General features: G+C 38.0%; 3 protein-coding genes across 3 annotated transcripts; 2 read left to right on the top strand and 1 right to left on the bottom strand.

The window, feature by feature from the left end:
• Positions 1-21: 21 nt before the first annotated feature.
• On the bottom strand, positions 22-3,019 carry LOC103416243 (pentatricopeptide repeat-containing protein At3g24000, mitochondrial-like). Its single transcript, XM_008354499.4, has 2 exons — positions 2,827-3,019; positions 22-2,579 (listed from the first exon to the last, which is right to left on the bottom strand). The coding sequence occupies exons 1-2, from the start codon at positions 2,917-2,919 to the stop codon at positions 381-383; spliced, it is 2,292 nt and encodes a 763-aa protein (XP_008352721.2). The 5' UTR covers positions 2,920-3,019; the 3' UTR covers positions 22-380.
• A 1,453-nt stretch (positions 3,020-4,472) lies between these two features.
• Positions 4,473-5,397, top strand: LOC103402070 (disease resistance protein RPM1-like). The gene is made up of 2 exons (XM_008340819.1): positions 4,473-4,672; positions 4,731-5,397. The coding sequence occupies exons 1-2, from the start codon at positions 4,473-4,475 to the stop codon at positions 5,395-5,397; spliced, it is 867 nt and encodes a 288-aa protein (XP_008339041.1).
• Positions 5,398-6,778: 1,381 nt separating this feature from the next.
• LOC103402023 (serine hydroxymethyltransferase, mitochondrial) lies at positions 6,779-12,835 on the top strand. The gene is made up of 16 exons (XM_008340767.4): positions 6,779-7,109; positions 7,203-7,253; positions 7,363-7,449; positions 7,698-7,819; positions 8,100-8,176; positions 9,070-9,194; positions 9,651-9,743; positions 10,269-10,361; positions 10,479-10,676; positions 10,797-10,901; positions 11,023-11,088; positions 11,284-11,361; positions 11,842-11,953; positions 12,047-12,157; positions 12,269-12,446; positions 12,550-12,835. Exons 1-15 carry the CDS (start codon positions 7,026-7,028, stop codon positions 12,415-12,417), a joined length of 1,551 nt encoding a protein of 516 aa, XP_008338989.2. The 5' UTR covers positions 6,779-7,025; the 3' UTR covers positions 12,418-12,446; positions 12,550-12,835.
• The last annotated feature ends 2,228 nt before the right edge of the window (positions 12,836-15,063 follow it).

The raw sequence follows: 15,063 nt of genomic DNA, 5'->3' as shown, positions 1-15,063 counted from the left end.
TCTCATAGACACTATCCCACGTACTATAAACTCGTAGCATAAAATCTTGGATACAACCAGTTGTTCAACGCCATCGCCACGATGTTATACAGCAAATCAATTATGAAATAAGGAGCTATTGGTGACAATCTGATTTCCCGGTGAAATTTTGTAGTATCAAATGAGTCATTTTGTTTCGTTCAACATTTTGTCGTTCATGAGATTTGAATTCGGTACTTCTTCCCTCTAAGTAGGCTAAATGGTCACTACACCAGCTCCTACAGCATGCCTTATCACTCGCCATAAGAACCAAGGCTCAGCTGTGCCATGATATCTACTCCAACATTAATGATAGATCAAAATGCAACACGAGCTTTTCGACATGTTTTTTCTAGCCTGAATCAAATAGCACCTCCGAAGTCCCCACATGAACATGTTCCGTTCACAAATCTGTGGAGGCGCTTGCTGTCTCGAATGATCATCTCCCTACCAGTCAGTAATGACACAAACTTAACAAAACTATGGCAATCTCTGCACATAACGATGCTCTTGATGACCCGAATTGGTGCAGCATTTGGCATGTTCAACAATCCAAAAGCAATCGCTAATTTTTCGCTATGATAAGCGGTTGGAATCAAAGTCTGCTCTTCATGCTCCTCATCGGTTACTTCCAAAATTTCTAGTGACTGATATCCAAGACTCTTGACTCGATCAATCAAACTTTGTACGAATTTTTGTGTATCTGCGCTGTAAGGATGTAAATTATCGTTCTGTTGAAACGAATAGATCTTGTCTCTAATGCTAATCCAGCTCCAGTCCCTTAATTTTTCAAGCTTCTCCTCTTTCATCTTCTTTCTCACCTTAGCAACGTCCTTCAATCTTCCTGCAGAGTGGTACAAATTCAACAACAATGTGTAAGTCTCGGTATCTTTTGGTTTTAGCTTGAGCAACCTTTCAGCAGCATAAAATCCCAATTCTAAATTCCCATGTCTTCTACACCCTGCAACCAAGATCGACCATATAAACTCGTTCGCTTGAGGATCCATTTTCTTTGCCAGATCAATCGCTTCCTCTAACCGACCCTTCCTCACGTACATATCAATCAAGCAGGCAAAATGATCCAGCACAGGCTTAATCTTATAGTCTTTTTTCATCATCTCAAAGTAACCGAGAGCTTCGTTGACCATCCCAGCATGGCTACAAGCCGAGAGAACACTCACGAAAGTAATCTGATTCGGCCTTACTCCTGCAATTCTCATATCCTCGAAGAGCTGCAGTGCTTGCTGAGTCCGGCCATGCTGCGCAAAACCTGCAATCATAGTTGTCCACGATATCAAAGTTCTCGTAGACATCTCCACAAAAGCTTTACTTGCTTTCTCAATACTTCCACATTTGTTGTACATATTGACTAGGGCAGTGCCTACTACCATATCTTCGAGAAACCCCGTCTTAATGGTCTGAGCATGAATCTGTTCTCCCTGTTCTAAGGCCACTAAACCACTACATATAGCTAAGATACTCGAGAAGGTGAACAAATCCGGTTGCAAGCCTGAACGGTTCAGTTTCAAGAAAATGTTGAGTGCTTCAGTTCCGCTTTGGTACGCTGAAACATCATCCTGTGCAAGATCCATAATTTGTGCATGGCCTGCAATCATTGCATTCCATGTAACCAAGCTGATAGCTTCCATCCCATTAAACAACTTTCGAGCCTCATTAATCTGTCCACATTTGAGGTATAAATACATGATAGAGTTTTTTATTGGTAGGTTCGATTCGTAGCCAAGTTTTATGCTTAACGAATGAACCTGTTGCCCCACACCCAAAGACAGCATTAAACAACACAAGCTCAAGACATTGGTTAGGGTATACTCATTAGGTCCAACGCCCTCGGAAAGCATCTCAGCGAAAAATCTCAAACCCCTTGCAGCTTCACCGTTATCACTACAAGCAGATATGGTTGCAGTCCACGAGATAACATTTTTTTCCTCGATTTTCTTGAACGCTTTAATACCGGACTCCAAGCTTCCACATTTCGAGTATAAACTGCAGAGACAGTTGCCGATACTAGTGTCAAAATCGATCTGGTATTTGATTATATAGCCATGCAACTGCTTCCCTAATTTTAAGGACTGCAAAGAAGAACAAGCGTTCAAAACAATTCCTAGAGTGTAATTCGTAGGATAAGCCCCGGCTTCCAGCATTTCTTTGAAAACCCGAATGGCAACTTCTGGCTGCGAATTGTGAACATAGCCCGTTATCAAACTTGTCCACGAAACAACGTTCCTCCCAGGCAGATTGTCAAAAACTTTACGTGCACTTTCCATGATTCTACATTTTGCATAAACATTGACAAGGAATGTTGTGACAAACAAATCTTGGTGGGTTCCGGTCTTTATGATGTGGGCATGCACAACTTCCGCTTCTGAAGCCGAATTCCTGTGTATACATTCTTGCAAGACAGGAACGTAGTGAGATGACTCAACCTTATCCCCCTCTCTAATCATCAAAAGCGCTTCTCGAAAGTCTAGAGACTTGGGGAGTTCTGAACTTCGATCTGAATTGGTGATTGTCTGACTTTTCGGATACGAAACATTTACGCTCTGCGATACCAAAGGAAGGAGTATGGTAAAAACATTAACAACAAACAGTGTAATTTAAAGTTGTGCTACTTTTCACTTCAACTATGTACAGAGTACAGAGTAGTACTAGTTTTCATGCTTTCAGAAAGAACATACTGCATGGATTTAGCTTTTCTTTTACTCGAGCGATATTCTAATTTAATCCAAACTACAGAATGCAGAGGGAGAACAAAACACACAAATAACAGAAACAAAAGACTTCGAGTACCTTTTCGGAAGGAAGAAAATTTGTGGGGTGTTTTCGGAATTCTTGGTCTAGTTTGAGAGTGCCACTGAGAGTAACTGAGGGCAAAGAAGCCATAGAAAGGCTTGGGGAGGTTTTCTTCAAAGAAATTGCATGCTGCTGGAGGTGCAGAGGGAGGGAGAGAGGGAGAGAGTGTTTATTATCCACTCTATCTGTTTCAGGTAAAGTTTTGTGGAGGGAAGTAATGCTCAACCAAATAGAGTCCTGGAATTGAACCAAATTACACTATTGCCCCACCATTGGTGTAAATAAGGAAATTGTTTCTCTTTTTTGGCTAATTTAAATATACAATTTTCTTTACCTTAAAATACAAATATAGAATTGGTGAAGGTTTGAAGTACGCCATACAAAAAGGAATAACTAACATTATGGTGGAGGGCGATTCTTGGCTTACTATCTCGGCGGTCCAAGGTCTATGTGGTGTCCTTTGAAATCTTTTATTCATCATCGATGATATCAGGTGGTTGGCTTCACAGTTTACTAGTATTAAGTGGAACCATATCTTTAGTGAGGCAAATTTTGTTGCTGATGTTTTTGGTCATCATGGCCTTACTATTTCTGTTAGTTATATTTGGGAGTACCGAATTCCGTTTTTTGTTCGAATTGCTTATTTTCTTTATTGTACTAGGAACAGTTGTATTCGCAATTTCCCCTTTGAATGAAGTTTTTTCTTTATCACAAAAAAAAAAAAAGCAAAAAACAAAAAAAGGATTATAAGATCTTTTTGGTCAGCAAACCTTTTATTTTCCATATCCACGGGAGATTGGCGGTCAAAGGTCTGTGTGGTATCTCCTGAAATCTTTTATCCATCATCAATGATATCAGGTGGTTGGCTTCACAGTTTACTAATATCAAGTGGAACCATATCTTTAGTGAGACAAATTTTGTTGCGGATGCTTTTGGTCATCATGGTCTTACTGTTTCTGTTAGTTAAATTTGGAAGTACTGTATTCCGTATTTTGCTCAAACTGCTTATTTTCTTTATTGTACTGGGAACGGTTGTATTCGCGTTTTCTCCCTTTGAATGAAGTTTTTTCTTTATCAAAAAAAAAAAAAAATTGGATTATAAGATCTTTTTTGTCAGCAAACTTTTTTTTCTTTTCCATATCCATGAGAGATTGAGGATTCAAACTTTGTACATAAACATCCTGAAAATAAACAACACTAAACTAAGAGTTCAATTTTGGTCATCAAACTTGATATTAACTAATCAAAGAAAGTTGACATTATTACATTAATGTTATGGATTTTGATCAAAAATTAAAAATTAACAAAGTTTCAGTCAAAGAACATTAACAACTTAGAATCACGTCCAAAGTTTTCCTCTTTTTCCCATATCCACGAGAGATTGTGGATTCAAATTTGTACATTACTCGTCCCGAAAATAAACACTACTAAATTAAGAGTTAAAATTTTGGTCACCAAACGTGATATGAATTAATCAAAGAAAGTTGACATTTTATATCTGTGATGGCATGTACCACATGTATGGAGATGGTTTGACTTTCTCCATCTGCGAACGGAAGGCCACTACTATACATGATAGTTAGCATATTTGTAGTTCAAAACTCGAAATTTCTGAGTTTACTGAGCAAAAGAAACAAGAAGAAATGGCTTCACCTCCAACAGGTTTTTTGATTGGAAAAATTGTATCATTTGTTGAAAGTAAAGTGTCTCTGTTAGAAGGAGTTCATGACGAACTTGAAGATCTCGGGCTTGAGTTGCTGACCATGAAAGCGTTCTTGGCGGATGCAGAAAGGAAGGGAGAAGCTCTTTCTGAAGTAGAGAAAACATGGGTGGCAAATGTAAGGTACGTATCCCTCGACGTTGAAGGCATCCTCGATGAGTTTACCTATCGCATAAACAAGCAAACAAGTTGAAGATCTACTAAGTACCATGATCCAAGAACTTTTTAGAGCAACAATGCAAGCTATTCCTCTAGACTTTAGCAATATGAGCTATGTACATTTGGTAGAAGTGCTCGTCGACTATTTGGAGCCAAAGCGTTATTTGATTGTCTTAGATGATGTGTGGGATATAAATCTTTGGAGACAAATAAATGTAGCACTTCCAAATGGAACACATGGAAGTCGAGTCATGCTTACAACTCGGAATGAAGGCATTGCTTCTTTTTCATTTCGAGTTGGAAGTCGCATGCACCATGTTCAGCCTCTTACTGACGATGAGGCTTGGGATCTTTTTTCCATGAAAGCTTTCTCTAGCTGGGATGACAGTAGTTGTCCAACAGAATTTAAACTCATAGCCGGGGATCTTGTTAGAAAATGCCAAGGCCTACCTCTAGGAATTGTAGCTTTGGGTGCTCTCATGTCAACTAAAAGATTTGTTCCCGAGTGGACGAAAGTATATAATAGCTTGAATTGGGAGCTAAGCAACAACCCCACACTTGAAGTAGTGAAGAGCATCTTATTACTAAGCTTCAATGATTTATCATATCAACTCAATAATTGCTTCTTATATTTTTGCATTTTCCCAGAAGATTATGTAGTTCAATGTAAGAGGCTTATCAGATTGTGAATGGCAGAAGGGTTTGTGGAACAATTTCGAGCGGCTAAGCCAGAAGACAGTGCAGAAAGTTACATAGCAGAGCTCACTTGTCGTTGCATGCTCCAAGTTGTTAAGAGGGAACCATCTGGAAGGGCAAAAACATTCAAGATGCATGACCTTCTACGAGAACTTGCTCTTTCGATTTCAGAGACAGAAATTTTGTACAAATTCTATGGAGCAAGAAGAAACAAATGAAGAACGTAGAGCTCCCCGTCGCCTAACAGTACAAGTAAACTACGGAGAACTACGAATGAAAAAGAACATGTCAAAAGTTCGCACATTCTTTACTTTTTCTCATGGCCAATACTTGCCCCACACTTGAAAACTTGCCTTCAGGTTTTGAATTGTTGAGGGTTTTGGATGTTAAGGATGCCCCTATAAGCCGACTGCCACATGAAATGGTAAGCTTTAGCTTTTTAACTTAAAGTATTTAAATCTAAGAGGAACAAACGTGGCAGAGCTTCCAGAAGGCATAGGAAACCTACATAATTTGGAGCCGCTGGACATCAGGAATTCCACAATTTTGGTGCTTCCAGTTGGAACTGCGAAGTTAATAAACTTACGGCATCTTTTGATGTACCATCATCAAAAGTATGATCCTAAGTCTTTAATTTGTTGAATGGCGCACAAGTCCCTTTCGACATAAGTAAGTTGAAGAGCTTACAAGTTTTAGATGGCATGGAGGGAGGAGGCATGTTAATCAAACAACTTGGACACATGACCCAACTCACAAGACTCATCTTAACAAATGTGAGAGACATCGACGAGGAGGACTTGTGCATGTCAATCGAAAGAACGAAACTCCTCCAATTGTTACTTGTTAAGACAAGTAACGAGGATGAAGTGCTACGCTTGGATGCATTGCCTGCATCTCCTCCAATTGTACTTTGAATGTGTTCCCAACACGCTCATAGAAGGAATACGAACAAAAGGAAGCTCGGATCACTCAAAGGTTAAGCATGTCTCCGACATCGTCTATCTCTGCGGAACTGATTCTGGATGGTCTAGTGAAAGGCTGTGAATTGTGATCCTCTGTAAATACTAAATCTGGTGAGATCTCCCACCTTGATCTGGTAAATTTGAAGTGTTTTTTAAGCTAATGAGAACAATTAATGGAAAGACAAATGTTCCTTTGAACGTTCCGACAAACATAGCCCAAGTGAACTTTTTTTTGCCCCTTGATTTTGGTGTGCCATTACCCCATCCTCCAATTGAAGCAATAATCCTTTTTTTTTGTATACGTTACTGGTTGCGCGTCTTAATTGAATTAATGACATGGCATGGAATCCCTTGCCTACAATCTATTGATATTACGTGTTTTATTAATGAAAATCACAGTTTAACATATGTAAAAATCAACGGTCTGATTTGTCTAATAATGGCCAATTTTTTAGTTTTTTTGATAGACATGGGCCAAATATTTTGGTTGGATAAATTGATAAGTTGATTCCACCGGCACAGTGACACACATCCCGCTTCCCGATCTGCGGGACCTACATTCTTACGGTCACCAACCCCACCAACCAACACCCACCGCACTCCCCGACTCTCTCTGTCACCCCCCAAAAGTACTCACAAATCTTCAAAGCTCGTCGGCAATGGCGCTTCTCAGGCTCTCGAGCTCCATCAACAAGAAGCTGCCCTTTCAACCTTTCTTCAATGGCGGCACCATATACCACATGGTACGTCACTTCTTCAATCAATCAAATCCATGCTTGTGTAGTTTCGATTTCCACCCGCCCAATTTTTGATATCCGTCGTCGTTTTGATTGCAGTCCTCTCTGGCCAGCCAGGCTGCTCAAGACAAAGGGAAAGCTCGCACCACTGTATGTCCTTTCCTATTCACAATTCTATAATTTATTGGCTTCTTTTGGATCTGGATTTGTGTTGTGTTTGATTGTATTGATTCTGTGGAAAAATATCATTTGGATTCAGTGGATTAAGCAGTTGAATGAGCCGCTTGAGGCTGTCGATTCTGAGATTGCCGATATCATCGAGCTCGAAAAAGCTCGGCAATGGAAGGTATATTTGATTTGATTTGATTTGATTTGTGGGAATATAATTGTAATAGAATGTAAAATTTTCGTTTGCTTGCGTGGTGATGAATGTGATATGCCTCAAGTTAAATCGGGTTAAGTCTGGCAAGAAAAGATTACTCACAATGCAATGTTGAGCATGAGAGTTTAGTAAATGATCAGGGAGTTCATGTTTCTTTAATTTCTGTTTTTATTGTTTTTAGAATTTGTTTCTTAATTTTTAGTTTATCGTAGGGGCTTGAGCTTATACCATCAGAAAATTTCACGTCACTTTCGGTGATGCAAGCTGTTGGGTCCGTCATGACCAACAAGTACAGTGAAGGGTATCCTGGTGCTAGATACTATGGAGGAAATGAGTAAGTAGTTCCCCAGTGAATATTATGAGCATTTTTGCATTCCTATATTTCCAACTATTAAGTTGAAATGTAGTTTTTCTTCAGTTTTATCTTTTCTAAAATGTTATTTGGGGGATGGATGGTTTGGGTAAAACCCTGCTCTGGTGAAAACCCTGCCATTTGGGGGCTGTGAGGTGGTTATGAGCTTTATAAAACATGTTCTTGCCTTTTTTTCACATTCGTCTAGTACTTTTGTTTTAAGGAATTATGCGTGATTGATATTTTTCTTTAATAAATGTAGATACATCGACATGGCTGAGTCCCTGTGTCAAAAACGTGCATTAGAAGCCTTCCAGTTAGATCCTGCAAAATGGGGAGGTAATAGAACTAAATGTATAGCTTATACATGTGGCATTCCCAACTATTTCCATCAGTTCAATGTAGGATTTCACATTTGTGTTTGTGTTCATTTACATTGTACAAGTTATGAATGATGTCTAGCACCCAACAAGTTCAGACTTTCAAATTATTTGGTAGGGAGGGTTTTGCTGTTAAATATTTGCTATAAAGAAAAATGATTGGTCACACTTGGAGTTAATTCTATCCACTGAGTGATTTTCATTGTACACAATACCCTTTCAACAATATGGTACAATATATTTCATGTTGAAGTATAATTTTTTTTTCTTTTGTGAATTGCAATTGCATAGCGTAGTGAATATTTTTTTTCTTTTGTGAATTGCATCGCGTAGGAGGCATAAAGGCAGCATGCTATTTCAGATTAAGTTATTTTCTTCAAGATTTTGAATTTGAAATGTAATGTTTTGTAAAATCTGGCTTTGGGATTAGACGGCATTAGAATAGCATTGTTATACTTAATTAGATTGTTGAAAATGGGACTCAAAGAATTAAAAATCTTTTATATTGTGTAAACATGTCAACCATTGATTTATAAATGCGTGGTTCAAAGAGTATTTGTGTCAAAGTAAAGTTTTATTCTCGGCTTCATCTCTTGCTTTTGTAACTCATGTTCATTCTATTATTGAACTATTCATGTATTTAGTAATATATATCTTACATAGTTTGGGGTCCTGCTACAATGGTACGTACCACTCAGTGGTACGAGTTTTATGCAAGACCTAACCGTTGCAAAGATCCATTAGATCCCTTTATGGAAGATCTAACTGCTGGTTTTCCAGACCACTCAGTGGTACGTACCATGGAAGAAGAATTGCTTATTTTATTAATGATACTCTACTGTATTCTTTCAGTGAATGTGCAGCCACTATCTGGATCCCCTGCAAACTTCCAAGCTTATACTGCATTGTTGAAACCTCATGAAAGAATCATGGCACTTGATCTACCTCACGGCGGACATCTTTCTCATGGTTATCAGGTGTCGACCTCGCTGTTGATTGTTTTTTCCAGATTATACTTGGCTATACTTTTGTGCTTTTTGTGGTTAACAGCGACAGCCTGTGTAGCTCTCAGTTAGTCTAGTGCCTCTGGGTTGTTTTGTTTTTCTTCCGTTTCTCGTTTCCTGTTATGTGTAATTAAACCTAGTACTGTCTTTACAGAATAATTTCTCTGAAAATCCAGTGAGTACATAAACTGGAACCCCTTTCTATGTATATTTATGTAATATTAATTATTTTGAGAATGAAATTGTGTTGCGTATTTCAAGCAATCTAGTTATTCAAAACTACACAGAACAAGTGAACCTATATTTTGTTATGGTGATTTTACATGCTTCTGATGTCTGGATGTCGCATATCATTTTGGGTTGTAAAAACATAAATGTAATGCTGCCTGTCTGTATACTAAATGACACAAACATTTCACCATTTTGCAGACTGACACCAAAAAGATATCTGCTGTGTCGATATTTTTTGAGACAATGCCATACAGATTGAATGAGAGCACTGGCTACATTGATTATGATCAGGTGACTTGCTCATCCCCATCTTCACTGTTCTGAATTCTCATATTTGTAAGCATATTTAAGAGTCCGTCTTACATGTGTCCTGCAAACATTATTAGAAAAACATTATTATTTTATTTCAGCCTCAGAAATAGGATGAAATGGGGCGCAATGAGGTTCTGTCTTACTTGTTTCCTGCAGATATTATTAGCAAAACTGCAAAAATAATGTTTTAAGTGAATAATTCTGATGACTGTAACATGAAAGATAACCATGCAAAGAAACTTCCCACAGGGCTGCAGTTTAGTTATCATCAAATGGATAACAGTTGACATTATTTGAAATCAGAAAGTGTATCCCTGACTCGTCCTGGGAAGTACAGAACTTTGTTAGCCTAAAGTCACTGTATGTCTTGAATTGGGATATTTTTTGGCATGACTTCTTAATTGTTTTGAAGTTTGAGTTTCTATAGTTCTAAGCAAATACCATATTTTATCTGTCATTCTTTGTTAATTAAAGGCTGACCTATGTGAATAAATATGTCCACAGATGGAGAAAAGTGCCACACTTTTCAGGCCAAAGCTAATAGTTGCTGGTGCAAGTGCTTATGCACGCCTGTACGATTATGAGCGTATCCGCAAGGTAAATTTTGGCTTGAGTTGTGTGATTACGATAATCAGCTTCATGCATCTCTGAAATTCTTATGGTACTCAATCATTAAGTGAGATGTTATTCTTTGTGGTGTCATGGTGTCGTCAGGTCTGTGATAAGCAGAAAGCAATTCTGTTGGCTGATATGGCACACATCAGTGGATTGGTTGCTGCCGATGTTATTCCATCTCCTTTTGAGTATGCAGATATTGTTACAACCACAACTCATAAGTCACTTCGTGGACCTCGTGGGGCTATGATCTTCTTCAGGAAGGGTGTCAAGCATATAAACAAGCAAGGGCAAGAAGTAAGTTCTGATGATAAATTTCAGAAAATAAATAAACGAAGGAAAATGGGGGAGAATATGTAGAAGTCTCAAGTGAAGCAACTTGGATGAAATATTAAATGCTTGAATTTCCTTCTACAGGTTATGTATGATTATGAAGACAAAATCAATCAGGCTGTCTTTCCTGGACTCCAGGGTGGTCCGCACAACCACACCATAGCAGGGCTAGCAGTTGCACTGAAGCAGGTTCCTTTGTTTCTTCTGTTCTTTCCTTTTATTTTGTGTGTTTAACCAAAATACCCACTACATGTTGATCGGATTTTTGCATCTTCTTGTTATTGGACTGCTGACTATATTATGGTTCTAGGTCAAAACTCCGGAGTACAAAGCTTATCAGGAACAAGTTCTCAGTAATTGCTCAAAATTTGCAGAGGTCTGATGAACGCTGCTTTCTAAAATATTAATGCAAAATCTGAAAGTTATTCTCTCTTTTTTAATTGGGTTCTCGTTAAAGCAATTTGGAGTAATTTCTATATGACTAAGGCACACGATGTTTTATTTCCTTTATTTGGTTGTTTCATCTGTCTCAGTAATTTCTTCTTATAGTTTTTGCCCTTTGAACATGCAGAGCTTGCTAGAGAAGGGCTATGATCTTGTTTCCGGTGGAACAGAGAACCATTTAGTGTTGGTGAATTTAAGAGACAAGGTAATAGCAGATTGATTTTTCCTCTGACGGGAAGATTGCAAACAGGAGATTGATTCTCCCTTTGATTGAAGGATTTATTCCGACTTAAAGTTTTCAGCATGTTAGATTGGAGGTTCAAGATGCCATATGATTACTGAAAGATATATTACTAGATGAACAACTAGGCCTGGTAACCAAAAAGTGAGTGATAAAATATCGTTATTCTGTGATTAAACCCTCCGAAATAGATTTGAATAGTGAATTATGTTAGAGACGAATGAAATGAGAAGGGAAACTTTAAAACCTTAAGCTCTGAAAGCTGGGTTATTACGAATCCATGGATTTCTAATGCTTTAGAAAACACTAGTGAGAAAATCATAGAATTTCCCTCATTTCTCGTACACTAGAGGGTTTGATGTTTAATTCATTGATGTATACTGCTGTGCTGCAAATGGGTTATAGCATGAGAAAACTAATGAAGATGGAATCTTTTTCTGGCAGGGCATTGATGGCTCTAGAGTTGAAAAAGTTTTGGAATCAGCACATATTGCAGCAAATAAAAATACTGTTCCTGGGGACGTGTCTGCCATGGTCCCTGGTGGCATACGCATGGGTAAGGCCATCCATCCGCATTTAACCATTTTGCACCTCCTGGCAATTGGCTAAGTACTTTTGCTGACAAACTCCATGTTTTCCGGTTCCTCAGGAACCCCAGCTCTTACGTCTAGGGGGTTTTTGGAGGAGGATTTTGTGAAAGTAGCTGAGTATTTTGATGCAGCTGTAAAGTTGGCCTTGAAGATCAAGGCTGCTGCCAAAGGTTTACTCTCCCACTGTCCCCTGTATATAAATTGTTTTAGGGTTTGTAAAGCTTAGCTTAGTCACATGTTTCACTACCATGGTTACATGCTCATGCACATCTGGATTACAGGTACGAAGTTGAAGGATTTCGTGGCAGTTCTGGAATCAGACGGTGAAGTTCAGTCTGAGATTACAAAGCTTCGCCACGAGGTTGAGCAGTACGCTAAACAGTTTCCAACCATTGGATTCGAGAAAGAAACAATGAGATACAGAGAATAAAGCCATAATCTCACAGATCATTGTCACAGGTCAACATCCTATCTTCACCTATGACGAGTGGGTGACCACAATGCTTTAATATTTTATAGGGAACTGCAGTTTTATTCATTTCTAGTAAAAACTATTTTGCAGATAACTCAAAAGATTTCCAATACGAGGGCCACATTGGACTTTCGTCGACACAGCACAACAGCGACGGATTTCATTATAAATTGCAGTATCTTTTTCGGTAATATCATTTTTCGATTTTGCCAGTTGTCATTCTTGATTATTGAATCTTGGTGTCCACATCGCAACTGTTATTTCAGATAAGCTTCTCAATAATTGATGCTACTTGTCTGTTGATTGAGATGTCAATGGACAGCAATTTAGCAATTATAGAAGGAATAAAACCAGTGGAAGGAAGGTAGTGTGGAAACAGAGCATGATGCCTACTGCTGATTTTTATATTATATATATGCTTGGTGTAGTTTAACATGGATACAATGTTACGAGGCAGGCTGGTGATCTTTCTGAGAAACAGTCAACCGGAGGGAAAACCAACAAGTCCTTCGTAGGGTACGTGCCGGACACGTAAAGTTTATTTTTCTATTACTATTGTTTTTGGCTCCAAAAAATTTGGATTGAGAAGGTTGTGAAGAGTTTTGTTTTGTTTTGTTTTTATTTTTTATTTTTAATTTAATGACGATGATGAAGGATTAGGCGAGTCAAACTACTCTTAAGGCTTGGTCATCGAACTACAAAGGTAGCCTTACTTTCTAGCATGCACAAGGCGGTAAAAAAGAACCATGACCCGGGATTTGGTCATCAATCACAAAAATAGGCTACTTTCTTCCCGCTCAGAGCAATTAGAAAGGACTAACTTCCTGATAGAACGACCCCCTTGTCCCCCATCACTGAAATTTTATTTAAAGGAAAAAACAAAACAAAGGGATTTAGCCATCAACTACAAGAGTTGGTTTATGAGCAGAACCTTTCTGTTATTATTTTTTGGCCGCAGTGGTATTTTGGTTGAGAAGTTGTGAAGAGTAGCTTTCTGTAAGAATGTCCCCTTTTATTGTCAAGGATTCTGATTCCTTTGAAATTGGGGATAAAGGGTATCCATCTCGTTTTTCAAAGGATGAACGAGATTCCAATACAATTTTCTAATTAAGTTAGGATTTGTTTGGAAATGTTTTTAAAATGACTGGAAGCGTTTTTGGAACCAACTTTTAGTAAAAATACAGTTAATCTTGAAAAAGCACTTTAAGTCACTTCAAAGCACCATTAAACTATTCAATAATGTGCAAATCACTTGTGTGGGTACAATTCATTAGAGGGAGGGGGAGTTCGGCTAATTATACAATGGGCAACCTAATTTGATATCGAATTTGTCATCCACGAGATTTGAACCTAAGACATCTCATTTCTAAGTGAAAAGGAATCCACTAACCATACTAACTTATTAACTAGTTAGTTAGACATGTAACACTACCATTAATTGATCACTTTGATGAATTTGGTTCAAATAGTAGACGTGACGAGGCCTTGTTACTAGAATTGGCATTCGTGTCATTTTCGTGACATGCTCGATATTTTAACGGGTTGTGTTGTGTAACACCTGTTAAAATGAAGAGGTAATATAGCCGGACTTGAACTCGATCCATTAATATTAACAAGTAATACGACTCAATTTGTTACATGTTAAGGAAAATATATTTTAAATCAATAAATAATCAAATGAAAGATGTAATACCAAAAACGTAAATGTGACCAAAGAATCCAATGGTAAGGATTAAATCCTAAGGCTATTATTGTAGTGAGGTTTTTTAATTAATATAGAAGAGTGAAAAATAAGAAAAATAAAATATACAAATGCTCTTAAGAACAAGATCAATTGTTGTGATAATGTCAACTCCAAAATTCGCCACCATAATCCCATAAACCATAAATTTAAATTTAAACATTCATTGTCGTTTACGTTTTTGCTCCATTCTTTTCACCATATTTTGCTTTTTAAAATTTTATTTTTCGAAAACATTATCTTTTAGTGGATGCAGAAAGATGAATAGTTTGGATCGTTGATATGACGTTCAAATTTTTACAGTTAATATAAACATTGTTAGGAGTTTATAAAATTTCTGCAAACTATATAACATCAACTCATATTCAATTAACCGTAAACATCATAACATGATATCAACTATCCGAACTGTCATTTTTCTGTATCTGCTAAAAGATCATGTTTTCAGAATTCCGCCCCTTGTATCTCTGTTAGTTTACAACAACAAGTGTCTCATCCGCCACAATGATCTTGACCAATGAAGCCCACAACGTGGCCCCGGTCATAGCCCTCCGAATACTTTCGAGTCGACGCTACTTCAAACAATGAACGGACTTCTGCCAACCCTGCTCATTGTCATCCAAGACCTAATGAAAGGCTTCAATATGTGACGTTTTCTTCAATTCCGCCTCTTACTGGGTTTCGTCTACGTTCAATTGAAGGATGCCTTGATCAGCATCCCATGAGCTCTGCCCCGCATCATCGTTGGCTCTCAACAACTATGAATACTTGGCGACATCAAGTCGGGTCATTTATGCAACCAAGTCGTTAGCCTTTTTTCTTCATGGCACAGTCGCTCAATCAAGTCATCATGCTCGCTTTAC

This window comes from Malus domestica, chromosome 15 (assembly GCF_042453785.1).
Source record: "Malus domestica chromosome 15, GDT2T_hap1".
Lineage (NCBI taxonomy): Eukaryota > Viridiplantae > Streptophyta > Magnoliopsida > Rosales > Rosaceae > Malus > Malus domestica.
This window is presented reverse-complemented; position numbering and strand designations above follow the sequence as displayed.